The following is a 20408-nucleotide window of genomic DNA, read 5'->3' as shown; positions in this document are numbered from 1 at the left end:
CACAATAGCAGTACTGCCAATGTGCCTTATGTGGAAGCTGCAACCAGCCTGGAGCCTAGCACCTTCCCTCACAGCAGCAGGCTGATCAGAGCTCAGCACCTCACCCCATAGGAGCAGTGACTAGGCAGGAGTGGAGCCCCATCACCAACAGCGGCTGAGATTCAGCAACCTAGACACACCCCAGAAACAGAGGCTCGGGAATGGACATCCATCCACAGGCAGCAGCAGCACAGATCGGCAGCTGATACCCATACCCAGCGGCATCATTAGAGGTGATCAGGAGTGGTGTTCCAACCCAAGCAGCAGCAAGGTTTGAGAAGCAGAGACCTGCCCCTGACAACTGTAGCAGCAGATTTGGAGTGGAGCCCCTCCCCTGGCATCAGCAAAGTCCTGGTTGCTGAATATCCTAGCCTCCAACAGCAGCAGAGGATTGGGAGTTGACACTCATCCCCAGCTGCATCAGCAGTGAATAATCAGGATCTGAGCCCCACCAGGCAGCGCCCCAGCAGGAATCATGCACCCCAGAAGACCACCAGCAGGACCCATGTGCAACAGCAGCACCTACCATGACAGACCAATACCAGCCACCAGTTGTCAGTCCTCCAGGATGAACAGCAGGCAATAGGTTCCACAAACCGAAACAGCCTGGGAGGCAAAGAAGCCTTAATTGATACACACAGATGTGCCCACACATCCCAACAGATCTCACCAGACCTAGAACTATTAGACTGCTAAAATGGTGAGACAAAGAAACAACATCCAAATGAAGGAAAAGGAGGAATCACCAGAAAAGGAACTACATGAAATGAAAGCAAGCAATCTGTCAGATCAAGAATGCAAAGCAATGATTCACAATTCAGTGAGAACTACAAGCAACTTAATGAGAATTATAGAGAGTTCAGTGAGAATTACTTCAGCTTAAAAAAAAGAGGTAGAAGCTATGAATAAAAGCCAAGAGGAAATACAGAGTAACATAACTGATATGAAAAATAACTTAGAAGGATTTAATAATAGATTAAAAGAAGCTGAAGACCAAATCAGCAAGTTAGAAGACAAGGTAGGGGGGAAAAACTACAAAGCAAGAAGTGAGTTTAAGGGAGCTTTGGGATAACACAAAATATAACAACATTCACATCATAGAGGTACCAGGAGGAGAAGAATCAGAGAAAGGAATATAGAATCTGTTTGAAGAAATAATGACAGAAAACTTCCTTAATTTGGTGAAGGAAAAGTCACACAAGTCCAGGAAACACAAAGAGCCCCAAGCAAGAGGAACCCTAAAAGACCCACAGCTAGATACATCATAATTAAAATGGCAAACATTAAAGACAAAGAAAGAATCTTAAAAGAAGCAAAAGAGAGATAGAAAGTTACCTACAAGAAAGCTTCCATTAGACTGTAAGCTGATTTCTCAACAGAAACACTGCAGGCCAGAAGGGAGTGGCATTACATGAAGTAATGAAAGGCAAGAGTCTGAATCCAAGACTACTCTATCCAACAAGGCTATCGTTCAAAATTGAAGGTGAAATAAAGAACTTCATAGACAAAAAAAAAAAGCTAAAGGAATTTACCACCACCAAACCAGCACTGCAAGAAATGCTGAAGGGACTGCTGTGAGAAGAAGAAGAGAGGGAGAGAAACACAGGCATAAAAAAAAATGTCAACTAATAAATATCTATCAATAATAACCTAAAATGTAAATTGTTTAAATGCTCCAATCAAAAGACATAGGGTAGCTGACTGGATAAGAAAACATGATTCATATACATGTTGTCTACAAGAGACCTGCCTCAAAATAAAAGACTCACACAGGATAAAAGTGAAGGGATGGAGAAAAAATATTCAGGCAAATGGAAATGGAAAAAAAAAAAGCAGGTGTAGCAATACTCATATCTGATAAAACAGACATCAAAATGAGGGCCATAATAAGAGACAAAGAAGGTCACTACATAATAGTAAATGAATCAATCCAACAAGGGGATATAACCCTGGTTAACATATATGCACCAAATACAGGAGCACCAAAATATGTATAAAAACTTCTGGAGGACTTCAAAGGAGAGATCATTAGTAATACAATTATAATGAATAACTTTAACACCCCACTTACACCACTGGATAGATCTTCTAGACAAAAAATTAACAAGGACAAAAAGTTCTTAAATGAAAAACTGGAACAGTTAGATATTTATAGAACATTTCACCCCAAAGTTGCAGATTATACATTCTTCTCAAGTGCCACGGGACTTTCTCAAAAATAGACCACATGTTAGGACACAAAGTAAGTCTCTACAAATTCAAGAAGTTTGAAATCATATCAAACATTTTCTCAGGTCGCAAAAACATGAAACTAGAAGTCAATTACATCAAAAACATTCAAACACATGGAAGCCAAATAGCATGTTATTAAACAACAAATAGATAACCAAGGAGATCAAGGAAGAAATTAAAAACTTCCTCGAAACCAATGAAAATGAACACACAAACAACACAAAAATCTATGGAATGTAACAAAAGCAGTCCTGAGGGCGAAGTTCATGGCACTACAGGCTTACCTCAAGAAACAAGAAAAATTCCTAATTGACTTTCTAATGCTACAACTTAAATAACTAAAAAGTAAACAGAAAGAAACACCCAGAGCAAGTAGAAGAAAATAAATAGTAAAAGTCAGAGCATAAATAAAGGACAATGGAACGAAGAGCTGGTTTTTTAAAGAAGATAAAGAAGATTGAAGGACTTGTAGCCAGACTTACCAAGAAACAAAAAGAGAGGACCCAAATTAACAAAACCATAAGGAAAGAGAAGTAACAACTGACACCACAGAAATACACAAGATCATAAAAACATACTACAAATTATACTCGACAAATTGGACAATCTAGGTGAAATGGATAAATTTATAGAAATGCACAGTCTCCCAAAACTGAACAGAGAAGAGACAGAAAATTTGAACAGGACAAAAACAACTAAGGAAATTGAAGATGTAATCAAGAAACAAAACTGCTAGCAAACAAAAGCCTAGACCCTGACGACTTCATGGGGTAGTATTACTGAACATTCAAAGAAGATCTAACACCCGTTCTCCTCAGACTATAACAATAAATCCAAGAAGAGAGAAAACTTCCAAACTCATTTTATGAGACCAACATCATTCTGATTCTAAACCAGCTAAAGACACTACAAAAAAATAAATAAATAAACTACAGGTCAATATCCCTGATGAATATAGATGCCAAAATCCTAACAAAATATTAACAAATCAGATCCAGCAATACATCCAAAAATTTTTTTCTCATGTCCAGGTGGGATTCATCCCAGAGATGCAAGGATGGTACAATATTTACAAATTAATAAGTGTGATACAGCACATAACCAAAATGAAAGATAAAAACCACATGATCATATCAATAGATGCTGACAAAGCATTTGACAAAGTCCAGCACCCATGTCTGATAAAAACACTCAGCAATGGGAATAGAGGGATCATATCTTAACATAATAGATGCCATATATGAAAAACCTACAGCCAACATCATATTCAATGGGCAAAAAATAAAGGCATTTCTCTTAAAAACAAGAACAAGACAGGGGTGCCCAAATCTGCAAATATTATCTAACATAGTACTAGAAATCTTAGCCACAGAAATTAGACATGAAGAAAATATAAAAGGGATCCAAATAAAAAAGAAGAAAGTGAAATTGTCAGTATTTGCAGATGACATGATACTGTACATAGAAAACTGTAAAGACTCCATCAAAAATCTACTAGCTTTAATAAATGAATTTCCCAAAGTAGCAGGTTACAAAATTAACATCAAGAAATCCACAGCATTTTTTTACACCAACAATGAACTCTGAGAAAGAGAAACTAAAAAAAATCCCATCTACCACTGTGAAAAAAAATTAAGATACCTAGGAATAAAGTTAACCAAAGAAGTAAAGGACCGATTTGCAGAAAACTACAGGTCATTGAAAAAAGAAATAGAGGAAGAGACAAAAAAGAGGAAGCATAAACCTTGTTCACGGATTGGAAAAATTAACATCATTAAAATGTCTATACTACCCAAAGCAATCTATAGATTCAATGCAATTCCCATCAAAATATCAATGACATACTTCACAGAACTAGAATAAATACTTCAAAAGTTTATATGGAACCAAAAAAACACTTCGAATAGCCACAGCAATCTTGAAAAAGAAGAACAAAGTAGGAGGGATCACAATACTGAATATCAGATTATACTACAAAGCCATTGTAATCAGAACAGCTTGGTACTGGCACAAGAACAGGCATATAGATTAATGGAACAGAACAGAGAACCAGGAAATTGACCCAAGGCGTTATGCTCAATTAATATTTAAGAAAGGTGGCAAGAGCATACAATGGAGTAAACATAGCTTCTTTAATAAATGATGCTGGAAAAATTGGACAGCAAAATGCAAAAAAAAAAATGAAGCTAGACCATCAACTTACACCATACACAAGAATAAACTCAATATAAATAAAAGATTTAACTGTGACTTGTGAATCCATAAAAATCCTAAAAGAAACTGTAGGCCACAAAATTTCAGACATCATACACAGCAGAATTTTCACTGGTACAATGCCTAAGGCAAGAGAAACAAAGGGAAAAGTGAATACATGGGACTACATCAAACTAAAAAGCTTCTGCACAGCGAAAGAAACCAGCATCAAAATGGAAAGGGAACCCACAATATGGGAGAGCATAATTGCCAATGGTACATCAGATAAGAGATTAATTTCCAAAATATAAAGATTACTCATACAAGTCAACAAAAGAAAGACAAAAACCCAATTAAAAAATGGGCAGAGGGCCTAAACTGACACCTCTCCAAACAGGACATACAAATGGCCAAGAGACATATGAAAAAAAAAAAAAAATGCTCAGTGTCACTAGTCATCAGAGAGATGCAAATTAAAACAACTATGAGGTATGACCTCTCACCTGCCAAAATGACTGCAATCAAAAAATAATCAAACACCAAGTGCTGGCCAGGGTATGGAGAAAAGGGTACTCTAGTACACTGCTGGTGGGAATGCAAACTGGTGCAGCCACTATCAGAAAACACTATGGTGTTACCTCAAAAAATTTAAAATCGATCTGCCATTTGACCCCATGATTCATTTGTAGGAATATATCATAAAAAGTCTGAAACACCAATCTGAAAGAATATATGTACCCCCCATGCTCATAGCAGCACTATTTACAATAGCTAAGATCTGGAAACAGCCCAAGTGTCCATCAATAGACGAATGGATAAAAAAGCAGTGGTACATATACACAATGGAGTACTATGCAGCTGTAAGAAAGAAAGATCTCTTATCCTTTGAGACAACATGAAGGGACCTGGAGAGTATTATCCTAAGCAAAATAAGCCAATCAGAGAAAGAAAAATATTACATGATCTCACTTATTTGTAGAAATAACGAACAAAACAAGCTGATGAACAAAATAGATCCAGAGACATAGAAAAGAGTTCAGTTCACACCCAGCTGGTGTACCTCAGTGGTTGAGCATCGACCCATGCACCAAGAGGTCGCAGGCTTGATTCTCAGTCAGGGCATATGCCCAGGTTGTGGACCAAATCCCCAATATGGGGCATTCAGGAGGCAGCCAATTGATGTTCTCTCTCATTGATGTTTCTATCTCTCTCTCCCTCCCCCTGCCCCTCTCTCTAAAATCAATAAAGAAAAAAAAATTTTTTTTTTTAAAGAACGGAGTGCAGTTCAGATTGACAAACCTCAGAGGAGGGAGGAGAGGAAAGTGGATGAGGTAAACCACAGAATTTATATGCATCTGTGCATAACCAAGGACATAGACAACAATGCTGAGGGAGGGGCAGGATTGGGTGGAAGGTGTCAATGGGGGGAAAAGGAGAAACATCTGTAGCAAAAATAAAATATATAAAAACTAAATAAAGAATTCACTAAAGAGCATTTCTAAAATGCCTATGCTTGATCTCCAAATAAGACCATTATATCAAAATCCCTAAGGACATGGTACAGGGAATTATTATGAGCAGTCAGGGTTGAGTACTGTCAGGTGGGAGATTAAAATCTTAAAATCATTGTTATGAGAATACCGCCACAACCACATCAAAATTACAACTAAACTGTAGAATAGCCATCATTCGGTACCACCTGAAATCTAGTTGAATGTAAATCCTACAACTAGAGATTTAAGGAGATCAAAGAAGAAATCTAAAGATACTTTGAAATTAATGAAAATTAGAGTACAACCCAAAATCTGTGGGACACAGGGAAAGCAGTTCTAAGAGGAAAATCCATAGCATTACAAGTCTATCTCAAGAAACAAGAAAAATTTGAAATAATCTAATTTTATAATTAAAGGAACTAGAAAAAGAACACCAAACAAAGCCTAGAGTGAGTAGAAGGAGGGAAATAATAAATATAAGAGCATAAATAAATGAAATAAAGTCTTAAAAAAAAACCAAAAAACAATACAAAAAAGACCAATTAAACCAAGAGCTGGTTCTTTGAAAAGATAAACAAGATTGACAAACATTTAACCAGACACATCAGGAAAAAAAGAGAGAGGGTGTAGAGAAAAGGGGACTCTAGTACACTGCTGGTGGGAATGCAGACTGGTGCAGCCACAATGGAAAATAATATAGTGTTTCCTCAGAAAATTAAAAATGGAACTGCCATTTGACCTAGTGATCCCACTTCAAGGAATATACCCTAAGAAGCCTAAAACACCAATCAGAAAAAATACATGCACCGCTGTGTTCACAGCAGTGCTATTTATAGTAGCTAAGATCTGGAAATAGCCCAAGTGTCCATCAGTAGATGAGTGGATAAAAAAGCGGTGGTACTTTTACAGAACAGAATACTATACAGCTGTAAGAAAGAAAGATCTCTTACCCTTTGAGACACCACAGAAAGACATGGAGAGTGTTATGCTCAGCAAAATAAGCCAATTAGAGAAAGACAAGTATAGTATGATCTCACTTGTTTGTGAAATATAATGAACAAAATAAGTTGATGAATAAAATAGATCCAGAGACATGAAAGTGGGGAACAGACTGACAAACCTCAGAGGTAAGTTGGAGGGGAGGGTGGGAAGACATAAATCAAAGAACTATATGCATATGTGCATAACCTATGGTCACAGACAACAGTGTGGTGAAGAAAGCAGGGAGGAAGGTGTCAATGGGGGGAAAAAGGAAGCTATCTGTAATACTTACAACAATAAAGATAAAAAAGAAAGAGAAAGACAAATAAAAGGTGAGGAAATCTGGACTATTATATTTAGTTAATAATAATGTATCAACATTGTTTCATTGATTATGACAAATGTATCATTCTAGTGTTAGATGTGAATAGAGGAAACTGGGTGTGTTGCTTAGGGGTAGGAATGGGTAAGCGGGAAGGGTTGTTAACATGTTCTAAAATTGGATGTGGTGATTGTTGTGCAACTCTATAAATTAAGCAAAGCAATGATTTACCATAGATGAATTTTATGCAAACGATACCTCAGTCAGGTTGTTTAAAAATGCATTGGTTGGTGTATTGTCAAAATGAGTATAACCATAAACAATGTTAAAAACAGTTGTAATTTTGTAGTTGTAATTACCATGCTAGGTCCACATGCACTACCATCTTCTATATATGTTTCATCTCTTTGGTTTGGCTGACTTACTCCTGTAGCCGCATAGTGAGGTAACTTGTCCTGGTTTAGCTTTGTAGTAGCTACACATATGTCGTCTCGTACATGTGCGTAAATCACAGATAAATTTGGACGTATTATTATTGCTCTATGTGGCCAGGAACAAATTAATTTTCCACACAGAAGATTACTGGAAGCATAAGGCAGAAAAGAAAGTATCTTATTATTTAGATTGATTGCTGACATAGCTAACTTAAATCAAGATTTTAAGAATTTTCTCAGTTAAGTTTTCTGAGCATACCAACTTACACATGACGTGGCTATATTTGTTTTGTGAGGCATTGTAGCAAGAAAAAAAAATTAATGGCTTTTGCAACCTGATGGCCGTGATCTCTCCTATATTAGCTTCTGATTTTTATGCAAATGGTTGCTGGTCTTCAGTTTTTTTTCATTAGCAAAATAAGATAACTCTTACTATAAATTCTTGATGTATCAAATATCTTTATAATATATATAAACTACATAATACAATGTCTAGCTCATCTCATCAATAGAGGCAATTTTTATAGTCATTGTAACGTTATAGGCACATGTTATTTGTAGGCAATGGGTAATAATGCTGTTCTCAGATCATGAAACAAAGAAAACCTGATATGAAATACCATTTTAGTGTATATATAATAATATATTCTAGGATCTTAGCAATAAATAACTTACATTACAAATAAAATTAGAATTGTCTAAATACATACGGCCAACCACAAGCCCCTTTACCACAGTTTCCATATCTATCTCCTCTTGAATTTATTTCATCATAACAGTGAAATGGTGCACCTCTAGAAGCTAAAAAAAAAAAAAATGTAAATTGTAAATTATAATACATAATTCCAAATATCGGTAAAAAACATAATAGACTCACTCTGGAAATTATGATTATGATTCCCTAGGAAGGTTTATAATTACCTAGCATCAAATAGTGGCTGGGGGTAGATCTAGGATTAAAAAGAGATCTCCTCATACAAAGATCTCTGTATGAAACAGAGATAAAGTAAACTGCAACATTATTTAAATGGCTCTATATTGTTGAAAGAACAAGCAGCCCTCTCTATTTCTGTTAAACTGTTTACTTTCTCCCTTCATTCCTTACCCAGTGAGAAAATAGAGTTTTCTCTTATTCCAATCAAAATAGGAGAGAAATAGTATCCATGATCAAATACTAATAAGAAGCCAAAGATCACTTAACTCTTCTTATTCCATACTATATTAATCTCTGTTCCCAAGCATCCTGTCAATCACTAAGTAAGAATTGTTGAATTTTAAAATTAGGAAGGACATCAATGTTTATCTACTGCAGCCTTTTTATATATTTAGTTGTGTCTAATTTTAAAAGAGTGAATAATTCAAATGAATAGAATAGCTGTCTCATCACTTAGACTTGGTGATTTACAGGAGGGTTGGGTTGATCATGTTAATCACATATAATAAGAACAGATCATTTATTGTCACCATTATTAATTGACCAGGGAGCTTTCTTCAGCAATATTTTTTTTTTATGGTTGGGAAACATTATGAATTTTACTCTTTCTCCTGAAAGACATAATCCATACATATATAGGATGCTACTAAACAGTCAAAATACATTTGTGAGCAGAATCCACCATAATCAACCTTTTCTCTTTTTAATTACATTTTTTCTTTATCCTTACCTGAGGACATTTTTCCATTTTTTGTTCAGATAGAGGGGGAGGGAGAGAGAGAAAGAAATATCGATGTAAAAGGAACACATCAAGTGGCTGTCTCCCGCACAATCCAACCAGGGCCGGGGACAAACTGCAACCAAGGCACATGCCCTTAGCAGGAATTGAACCCAGGTCTCTCTGGACCTGCTAGCACTCTAACTGCTTTTGAAGGGGACTACTCTTGAACTCACCCAATATGCAATTAGCTTGTGTTTGCTTCACTCCAATCAAAATATTGCATTGATTAAATCTAATTTAAATTTGCCAATTCTCCCAAATTCAATGCAGGGCCAAGACTGGGATGGTGGAAAATTTAAAAGAGCAGGGGAACAAAAATTCAATAATCAAATAATATCTTAATGCATTTTAAAAAATCAAACTTGATTGCAAGGAATTTCCATGATGAACAAAACAATGAATTTTAGATAGGGATGGGCCATTGCTTGTTACATTAAAACCTGTGCCATTTGACTAACCCATCTAATCCACCAGAGTTCTCTTGAGTGGCTTGGGGAGCCATGTCAGTAACCCACTACTCTGAACAACTCAACATCCTGTACAGTGGCCTTTTTCAGCTCAACTTTTGAGGCTCAGGATGACAAGTATTTCTGTACTGTTTTCTTAACACCCAAGGCCCACTTCCCTGGCTGACTTAGTCCTGGCCAGAATTTTCTTTCTTCCTAAAATTATATCTGCTGTAATTCTATCACCTAATTCTCCTGGGCCTGAAAGATTTAAGCATATATGATATCAACTTTTTTTCCTTGCCTCCATTTGGCAGTATTTGAACTGAGGTCACCACGAGACCTAAATAAACAAAGATAGTGATCAGAAGTTTGGGACATTTTAAGACAGAAATTTGACACTCTTACAGAAGCACGAAAGTCACTGGGGTTCCCAGAAGCCTGGGTGTCAGTTTCTTGATAAACAATGAGAACAGCTGGTCACATCAGAAACTGCAATGATATGCTGTGGGTGGGAATGCTCTTGGAGGAGATTCTGAGAAAATAAACAGAATCAAGAGGATATAGTTTTCACTTGGTAGGCCCAAGTAAAGGTCAATAACAGAGGAGGTTGCTTGTTTTGGGGGTTGTCTCTGTCTTGTTTCCTATGTGGTTACAAGAATCTTCAGGAGAAAAACATTTATTCTGTGTAATTTTTTTTTTTTTTTTTTTTTTCTATCCTCACCTGAGGACATTTTTCCATTTTTTGTTCGGATAGAGCGGGAGGGAGAGAGAGGAAGAGAGAGAGAGAGAAACATCGATGTGAAGGGACACATCGAGTGGCTGCCACCGGCACGACCAACCAGGGCCGGGGACAAACTGCAACCGAGGTACGTGCCCTTAGCGAGAACCGAACCCGGGTCTCTCTGTACTGCAGGCCGACGCTCCAACCGCTGAGCCAAACTGGCCAGGGCCTGTGTAATTTTATATACTTGTTCACCTTACTTGTTAATCACTTACATTTTATAACTTACAGTGTTTTCCTATCACATTTTATTACCAGGGCAGGAGTGCAATGAATGCACACAGGTATTTACATTTCTGTTTATGAGTGAGGAAACCCAGTGTACTGTGCTTGGTGATATTGACCTCAATGCTCAAGAATATTACAAGCAGCTGCTCCTGAGTTTGACCATTTAGCGGTTATCAGCAGTTCAAATAAAAAGTACAATAGAAAGAAAGCATTATTTTAGTCCCCTGTGATTGAATATATGAAACAGGGACACGAAAATGTAAGCTAATTCTATAAAATGCTTCCATGTAAAAACGCTCCAAGTACCACCTGTCACTGCAATGTTTAATGGAGCTTAGGAATATCAAAATATAATAAAATAGGCCCTGGCTTGGGGAAACAGAGGGTCTTATAAATACATCTTCCACTGTAAAATGGAAACAGGTTGCAGCCAATGGATTCTCAGGTTGAAACTGTGAGACTGAGTAGCATTGTTGGTGGGAATGTTAATTGGGGCAGCTACTATGGAAACCAGTATGGAGATTCTACAAAAAGTTAAAAATAGGACTAAATGAATGCAGCAATCACACTTCTGGGTCTATATTCAAAGGAATTAAAATCAAGATCTCAAAGAAATATCTGCACTCCCACATTCATTGAACCCTTATTCACAATATCCAAGATATATAAACAACATAAGTGCCCATCAACAGATAAATGTAAAAGGAAATGTGTGTGTATGTGTGTATATACAATAGAATGTTATTCGGCCCTGAAAAGAAGAAATTCCTGCCACTTGACACAACCTGGATGAATCTTAAAGGCATTATGCTAAGTAAAATGTCAGACATGGAAAAACAAATATTATATAACATCATTCATATGTGGAATCTAAAAAAAGACAAAGTCAGAGAAACAGAGAAGCGTGATAAGTATCAGAGGCATTGGGTAATGGAAATAGGGAGATTTGGCCAAAGGGTAAAAACTTCCAGCTATGGCATTTACAAATTCTGAGAACATAATGTACAACATAGTGTTTATAGCTAATAAAACTGTATTATATACTTGAAAGTTTCTTAGAGAGTTGCTTAGAAAGTTCCCACCACACACACACACAAAAAATGATAATTATATAACAGGATGAAAGTGTTAGCTAATCCTATGGTGGTAATCATTTAGCAGTGTGTAAATGTATGAAATCAATATGTTGTAAACCTTAGTGTGGTGAATGAAATGGGGCAGGGATGGGGAAGAGGGGGTCAATAGGGGGAAAAGAGGAAAAGTCTGTAATAATTTCAACAATAATGATAAATTTTTAAAAATTTTACAAAGTGTTAAATGTCAATTATATATCAATGATGTTGGAGGGGAAGATATTGCAGAGGGAGAAAGACACCAGTGACATTACAGTGCAGGAAGTCTTGGACTATTCTCCCAACTCACAAATGCATCAACTTGGCAATAACTCATGAATAAATTCCCTTTGTGATAAATCCTAAACTAAATAAAAGTCTTCTTTACTCTAGGACAACACAAAACCAGACTCACTAATGCCAGAAGGGAGATTCAGAACATCTCAATAAAGATCCTACCTTGTCAACATGTCTTTCAAGCAGGAAGAGACCATTTAACTTTCAATTTCACCCAAGAGAAGGAAGGGATTTGTGTGCATGCTCAGGACTCATACATTTCCAAAGGGGCTACCCAAAGAACTGGAATCTGTCTTGCCAATTCTTGGAGCTTTAATGGGGTTGGACAATAAAGCTGTCCAGGAGACAACAGGGATGGCAGCCTGGACTAGTAGACACCAATGGTACCCCTCCAGATCACCACATAAGTAAGTGCATGAATAATCACAGATCTCACTTTCTGCATTAGGAGGGAAAGAGTTGATCCAGAGCTCCTAGTACCAAAGAGAAATAATGGAGTTTACGATATACTAATTATATTGAAGAGTAGACTAAAGGGGTTCAATATCAAACTAGATCCACCAGAAGAAAGGATCAATGGACTCTCATAGAAATCACTGGAAATTTTTAGTAAGAGCAAACAAGATAAAATAATACAAAAGAGTAAAGAAAGCTTGATAGACTTGTGGGACACAACCAAAAGGACTAATATGCATTATGGGAGTTCCAGAAGAAAAATAAAAAGGAAAGGATCAGAAAGCATATTCAAAGGAATAATAGAATTCCAAAATGGCATCAGAGTGAATGGAAGCTACACACACCATCTCCCAGGACAAAACTGGAATTACAATTAGAATAAAGACAAAACGTAGGAAAAAAGCAACAGAAAAGCAGCAGGGGAGGACCCATATAACCAGGGACAGGCAAAGGACACTAAATTGAGCCTGGTAGAAACTGCTGAGGCATGAAAGGGTGAACTGGGAGCCCATGGACAGCAGCTATTTTAGCTGTGAGCAGCTCCCTTGGGGTTAACATACCAAGCTGGCTCCACAGTGCAGAGATCTGGGACAGAGCACTAAATTAGCTACAGCCGCTCACCTTGAGCTTCGGCAGAGGGAGGGCAAACTGGACTGGAACTGTGTAAAACTCCAGAGCTTGGAGAGCTGGAAGGCATAGGGAGTTTTTGGCTGAATCACTCCCTCACAGGACAGTAGTCATTTTACTCAAAGAGCCCCAAGGAGAAGCAACGGCCCCTCCCTCACAAATTTATACCACCTGTCCAGACCAGAGAAATGGGAATTGAGGCCCATTAACAGCCAGCAAGCATCTGCCCCACCCTCTGGAAATCCTCTTACACTGAACACCTGAGTGAACACCTGAACACATTTGGCTGAGGGCTACAACCCAATGTTCATCAAGTAACTGAGTCTAATAGTCTCCATGCAAAAAGTTAGAGGATAACTGAACCTTTCTCGGGCTTGCAAACCTACCCAGGAAAGTAAGACATGACAGTGGTGTTTAACATGGGTCCTCCCACACTCATCCAAACTCAGTAGAGGGATCCACAATCAACAGAACACCAACACCCACAGTGAAAATTTGGCAGGTTCCAAAACCCACTGAGACAGGCAAAATAGTGAGAGAAAGAAACAAATCCCAAATGAAAGAACAAGTGAACTCTACCAAAGAAGAGATAAATGAAAAGCTGTTAAGCAAGTTATCAGAGGTAGAGTTCAGAGCCATGATAATGAGGAAGCTTAATCGCATGAGAAAAGAGCTCAACAGCATGAGTAAGGATATAGAAATATTGAAAACCAAACAATTGGAAACAAAGAATGACATAGCAGAAATGAAGAACACATTGAAAGAAATAACCAGCAGAACAGAGGGAGCTGAGGACTGGATCAGTGAATTAGAAGACAGGGTGGAACAAAAATCACTCAATCAGTAAACCAAAAAGAAAAAGAAAACAATTAAAAACCAAGAAAACATCTTAAGAGAACTGTGGGACAATATGAAACATAACAACATTCACATCATAGGAGTTCCAGAAGAAGAAGAAAATAGAGCAAGGGTTAGAGAATATATTTGAAGAAATAGTGACAGAAAACTTCCCTAACTTGCTGAAGGAAAAAGGCATACAAGTACAAGAATCATAGACAGCTCCATGTAAGAAGAACCCAAACAGGCCCACATCAAGACAAATAAAAATTAAAATGCCAAAAAGTAAAGACAAAGAGAGAATCATAAAGGCAGCAAGAGATAAGCAACAGGTTACCTACAAAGAACCCCCATAAGGCTATCAGCTGACTTCTCAACAGAAACACTACAGGCCAGAAAGGAATGGCATGAAATAATAAAGGTAATGAAAAACAAGGATCTGAATCCAACACTACCCTATCCAGCCAGGCTATCATTCAAAATAGAAGATGAAATAAAGATCTACCCAGACAAAAAAAAAAGGCTAAGGGAATATATTAGCACCAAACTAGCACTGCAAGAAATGTTCAAAGGAATGCTGTAATTAGTAGAAGAAATAGAAAGAAAAATAGAACTGCACTAAACAAAAATGGCAATAAATAAGTACATATCAATTATCACCTTAAATGTGAATGGTTTGAATGCTCTGATAAAAAGACACAGAGTAGCTGACTGGACAAGAAAGCATGACTCACATATATGTTGTTTACAAGAGACCCACCTCACAACAAAAGAATCACAGAGGTTAAAATTGAAGGGATGGAAAAGAGCTTCCAAGCAAACGAAAAGGAATAGAAAACTGGGGTAACAAAATTTATATCTGATAAAATAGATTTCAAAATGTTTTGAAATAAGCAGATGAAGAGAAGCTCAACATTTTTAATAATTAATAAAATGAAAATCAAAACTACAATAAAGTACTACCACATACGCATTATGCTTTCTACTAAAAAGACAAAACAAAACAGAAAATGATGTGTTGGTGAGAATGTCAGGTAATGGGAACCCTTGTGCCCTGTTGGTAGGGATATAAAATGGTACATCCACTGCCAGAAAACTATGGAGTTTCTTAGAAAATTAAAAATAGAATTAGCATATGAGCCAGGAATTCTACTTCTGGATGTATACCCAAAAGAACCTATAGTAGCCCTGGCCAGTTTGGCTCAGTGGTTGGAGTGTCGGCTTGCGGACCAGAGAGTCCCGGGTTCAGTCTCTGCTAGGCCCTAGTGGCTAGGGGCATGTACCAAAAACAAAACAAAACAAAACAAAAGAATGAAAAGTAGTGTATAAGATATATTTGTACCATCTATGTTTACAGCAGCATTATTCACAATATCTAAAACTAGGAAGGGACCCAAGTGTGCATTAACAGATAAATGGAGAAAGCAAAAAATATGAACTGTTCAGCCATAAGAAGGTACCATTTGGAGAAGGTGCATTTCTGCTTGAGGGTTCTTCCATGTCTAAATAAGAATTCCATATAAATTCACAGGGGTTTTATTGTTTGTTTTATGGAATCAAGAAAATTTTATTTTCTTTAACAATAGTATGTTCAAAGTAAGACTTCACTTATTAACACATTACATTTATACTTTTGTCCTATAGAATTGAATAACAGCTTGCAAAACTTAGGAACTAAGGAGAAAATATGCTCATTACCTCCTCCAACTAAGTTTTTACACTGTTTATCATGTATTCGACATTGTCCATCATAACAGTAGGACTCGTTTTTATCACAAAGCATTCCATTGCGTTTGAAAGTGTTAATCCCACAGTGTGGATCATCCCCATTGCAATATTCAGCAAAATCACATTCATCATCAACTGGTTTCCTACAAAGTACACCAACTGGTTGTATCTAAAAGGAAAAAGAAATATAAGAAAAGATTACATATCAATGATACTCAAGTTTTCTTTCTTTTCAAGCTTTGAATTTCCATCCATTTTGTCCTAAATTGCTAAGATCAATGAGAAAAGTTTTCTTGTTAACTAGTTAAGCACTGCATAGAAACTTAGGTGATTGAATCTATTGTGCATAAATGAGTGGGTAATGCTTCTGAGAGATATGATAAACTCAAAATAACCAGACTACCATAATTGTAAGAAAGAAAGTAGAGCTAAGGAATTAATATAAAAATTACTTTCAACCCATTATGGCTGTACTCAGATATGCAGCCTTTGGTTTCTCTATATGACAGATACCAGCAACCATTCATAAAACAAAAAGTACACACCATAAGCATTTAGAATAAAGTTTGTAGATTTTAAAAGAAGAAAATTTAAGGACACACAGGAAGTTTATTTTACATACCACATTGCAAAGAACTGTAAAAAATTAACTTCTTCAATTACATATCTCTGATCTCTTCAGTGCTTACTCTTTAGCTGATAGCTTCTAGGGTTTCCTTTCTGTATACCTACTTTTGCCAAGAAACATTGAACTGTCATCACAACAAATCTTTTCTTCAATTCAAGCCTCAATTTCTCATGGCTATCATCACTATCCTATGCAAACTAAGTCAGATTAATTTGTTCTAGCTTTCCAAGGCCCTAGAGGCCCAGCTTGTACACATTCACACATACCCCCTTCCCCAGAATAGGTTTTCTGTATACTTTTTCTCAAATTTTCAACACATATTTCCTACCTGTACAAATTTTCCGAATGATGGATTAGAAGAGAAAACATAATACTTAATAGAGTTAACATTCAAATAAAAATCAGCAATCAAATTATTGGTAAAGGAAAATACATATAAATATAATGAGGAAGTATGAACACTTGCTTCTTGAGCCTATGCTGCCTTTTACAAATATGTATAAATTACAACCTTAATGTCACTGTATTTTCTTTTGCTATTAAGACTCAATTTTTTACAGAAGTCAAACTATCACATAAAATATGAGGGGAAAGTACAGAGATTTCCCATATAACCCCTCCCCCCAGACATACAAAGCTTGTCTTATTATCAACCCCTCCCACTAGAGTGGCATATTTGTTACAAATGTCGAATTTACATTGATACATTGAAAGCGGTAAGAAGAACAATTTCACTTTACCCTTCACATCATGCCTCCTCCAAGGTGGCACAACTCAATTTGAACAGAGACCTTCCTGGCCCATGATTTCTCCAACAGGGATAGTGAAAGTGGCATGAGAACCTGGTTTCCCCAGCCTTTGAGACACTGCCCAAGAGGCCAATTATTGTCACGTCCCACCCAGAACACTCAGAACACTCAGGAAATCGGCACAGTTGGAAACTCTGGGAATACCTAGGAGCAGAGGAAAGAAATGGGGGCTCACAGCAACCAGTGTGCAGATTACAATAATCAACCACTTATCTTATTAACTTGCTCATGACTTCACCAAGAACCCATAAACCAATTAAGTCATGAAGTTATAAACCAATAGGATATCCTCACCTGAGGACACCCACAAGTAGCCAATAAACAACCCCAGCACTTCAAACACATACCCTAGAGCTGGCAGCTTACTCTCCCCAGCCAATGGTGCTCATGGGCTACCAACGGTGTGCACAGTCCTACACACAACACATGGATATCAGCAGCTGGCTTGACTCAACTGAACTAGAAGAAGTTAGACAACTTTATACATTTCAGGGCACTACCTTAGGAAAAGTAAATGGGAGGCTCTCTGCATCTGGACTGGCTTTGCAGGATTGAGAGAAGAAACACATCCTAAATTTTCCCCTAATGAGGGAATAAGAGAAGTAGAGAAAGCATATCCATAGAAACAATCTGAGAGATCTCGAAAACTATCTAGGCTGACTTGATGATTGGCTTCTTAATGATCTTAATCTTCTTAATTGTCTTAAGCAAAGTGGGATATAAATGAGAACAGACAGACAAATAAATAAAAATCAGAAAAACAATACATGAATAAATGAGAAGTTTAACAAAGAGGGAAATTATTTTTTAAAAGAACCAAACAGAAATTCTGTATCTAAATAACAAATTGACTAAACTGAAAAATTCTATATAAAGAGCTTCAAAAGCACAGTTGATGACGCAGAGAAATAGACTTAAATACAATCATTTGAAATTATCTATTCAGAGAAACAAAAATAAAAAAAAAAATAAAGAAAATCTACAGTACTTGTGGGACATCATAAGAAGAAACAAAAAATGCATTATAGGAGTCCCAGAAGGAGCAGAGAAAGAAAAAGGGGTAGAAAGCTTACTTAAAGAAATAATGACAGAACATTTCACAAATCTGGGGAGGGAAATGTACATAAAGCCAAAAGAACTGTAAATAAATTAAACATAAGGGGGGTCTTTAGAAGACACATTACAAATAAATTTTCAAAAGTCAACCACAAAGAGAACATTTTGAAAGCAGTAAAAGAAAACTGATTATTGCATAAAAAGGAACTAAGTAGATCACTCCTCAAAAACCTTGCTGGCCAAGAGAGTGAGATGACAATTTCTAAGTGCTAAAAGAAAAATCACTCTTTAACCAAGAATACCATATCCAAGAAAATTGTCCATAAATGAAGAAGAGGTAAAACTTACCCAGAAAAATAAAAGCTGAGGAATTTCACCACCACTAGACCTGCCTGTATAAAATGCTACTGAGTTCTTCAAATCAAAATAAAGAAATGCTGATTATCAACATGAAAGTATAAATATGACTGGTAAATTTAAGTATATAGTGAAATTCTGATTACTTCAATACTGTAATATGCTGTCATGTAAATCACTTTAACTCTAATACAAAAATTAAAAGACAAAAGTAATCAAAATAACTGTAACTGTAATAATTTGTTCATGGATATACAACATAAAAACATATTAAAATACAGTATCAGAAGCATAAAATGTGGGGGGAGAAAAGTAAAAGTGTACAGTTTTTGTATGAGATCTAAGTTAAGTTATCAGGTCAAAACAGACTATTAAAGCTATAAAGTGTTGTTTTGTAAACCATGTAGTAATCACACACTAAAAAAAATACAGGTAGTTGATACACAAAAGATAAGAAGAAATGAATCAAAGCATATCACCATAAAAAAATCATCAGTCTGTTCCATGCTTAACTGAGAGGTCTCAGAGAATAGGGTGGGGTGGTGGAGTGAAGAGATTAACCAAAGAAATTATATGCATATGTACATAGCCCATGGACACAGACAATAGTGTGGTGAAGGTTTGGGGTGGAGAGGAAACAGGTTGAGGTAGGGGCAAGGGGGAAAAATGTGAGACTTCCATAGTATTCTCAACAATAACATTTTTCAAAGATATTTAAAAATAATCAAACCACAAAATAAGACAATAAGAGAGAAAAACGAGACAAAAGAACTACAAAATGAAATAAAAAAGCAATGAACAATATAGCAAAAGCAAATCTTCCTTGTCAATAATTACTTGGAAAGTAAGAACCAACTATATCCTATCTACAAGAGACTCACTAAAGCATTCAGGAAACACATAGACTAAAAATCAAGAGATGGAATATATAGCTGATGCAATTGGCAATCAGAGAAGGCAGGGAGGGCTACATTTATATCAGATAAAATAGACTTTAAGTCAAAAACCATCACATGAGTAGTTCCAAGATGGCTGCAATGTATGCGAAAGCAACACACACCACCTCCCTGCACCAAACCAAAGTTTCAGCTAAAATTTAGAGCTATCAACCTGAATAAAAAACAGAAAGACACCTGAACAGGAATACTATATCCAAGGATTGAGCAAAGGAAGCTAATCCGAGATCGGTAAGAAGGATGGGGACATGGAAAGGGTTGGTCCCTGAACCTAGGGACAGCTCTGTGAAACCAGAGAAATACTGCAGCTTCAAAGTACCCTCAGAGGAAAGTGGGGACCCCCAAACCTGAGCACCAGGAATGGAAGAAGAGCCAGCATGGCATTAGGCAGCAAAACGAAGCAGGGACTTTGTCCACTGGAAAGAGGAATTCTCCTCGAATCCTAGGTGATCTCCTTAAGGGCTAACACATAGAACTCACTCTTGGGCACTCACCTGGGGCTCTTGTAGAGGAAAGAAGACTCAGGGCATACAGAAGCCATAAAGAGAAGATCTGAGTGGCATAGCTTCTGAGCTCTGGAAGGCAGGCCTCTGAGGTCCGGGTCCTGAGCCAACATCCCACACTACTCTCAGGCACCATCTCTCAGGGTCCAGAACTTTTTTTTTTTTTTTTTTTTTA

The 20408-nt window shown here is 36.9% G+C and overlaps 1 protein-coding gene across 1 annotated transcript in view; it reads right to left on the bottom strand.

The window, feature by feature from the left end:
* LOC118622327 (disintegrin and metalloproteinase domain-containing protein 5-like) overlaps positions 1-20408 on the bottom strand; it is a 108403-nt gene that overhangs the window by 35019 nt on the left and 52976 nt on the right. Inside the window, exons 14-16 of the mRNA XM_036249777.1 lie at positions 15895-16093; positions 8405-8495; positions 7620-7842 (exon numbers count right to left, since the gene is read on the bottom strand). Coding sequence (XP_036105670.1) covers positions 7620-7842; positions 8405-8495; positions 15895-16093 — 513 coding nt within the window. The remainder of the gene's footprint in view (positions 1-7619; positions 7843-8404; positions 8496-15894; positions 16094-20408) is intronic.

Source organism: Molossus molossus, unplaced genomic scaffold (assembly GCF_014108415.1).
Source record: "Molossus molossus isolate mMolMol1 unplaced genomic scaffold, mMolMol1.p scaffold_m16_p_9, whole genome shotgun sequence".
Classification (NCBI taxonomy): Eukaryota; Metazoa; Chordata; class Mammalia; order Chiroptera; family Molossidae; genus Molossus; species Molossus molossus.
This window is presented reverse-complemented; position numbering and strand designations above follow the sequence as displayed.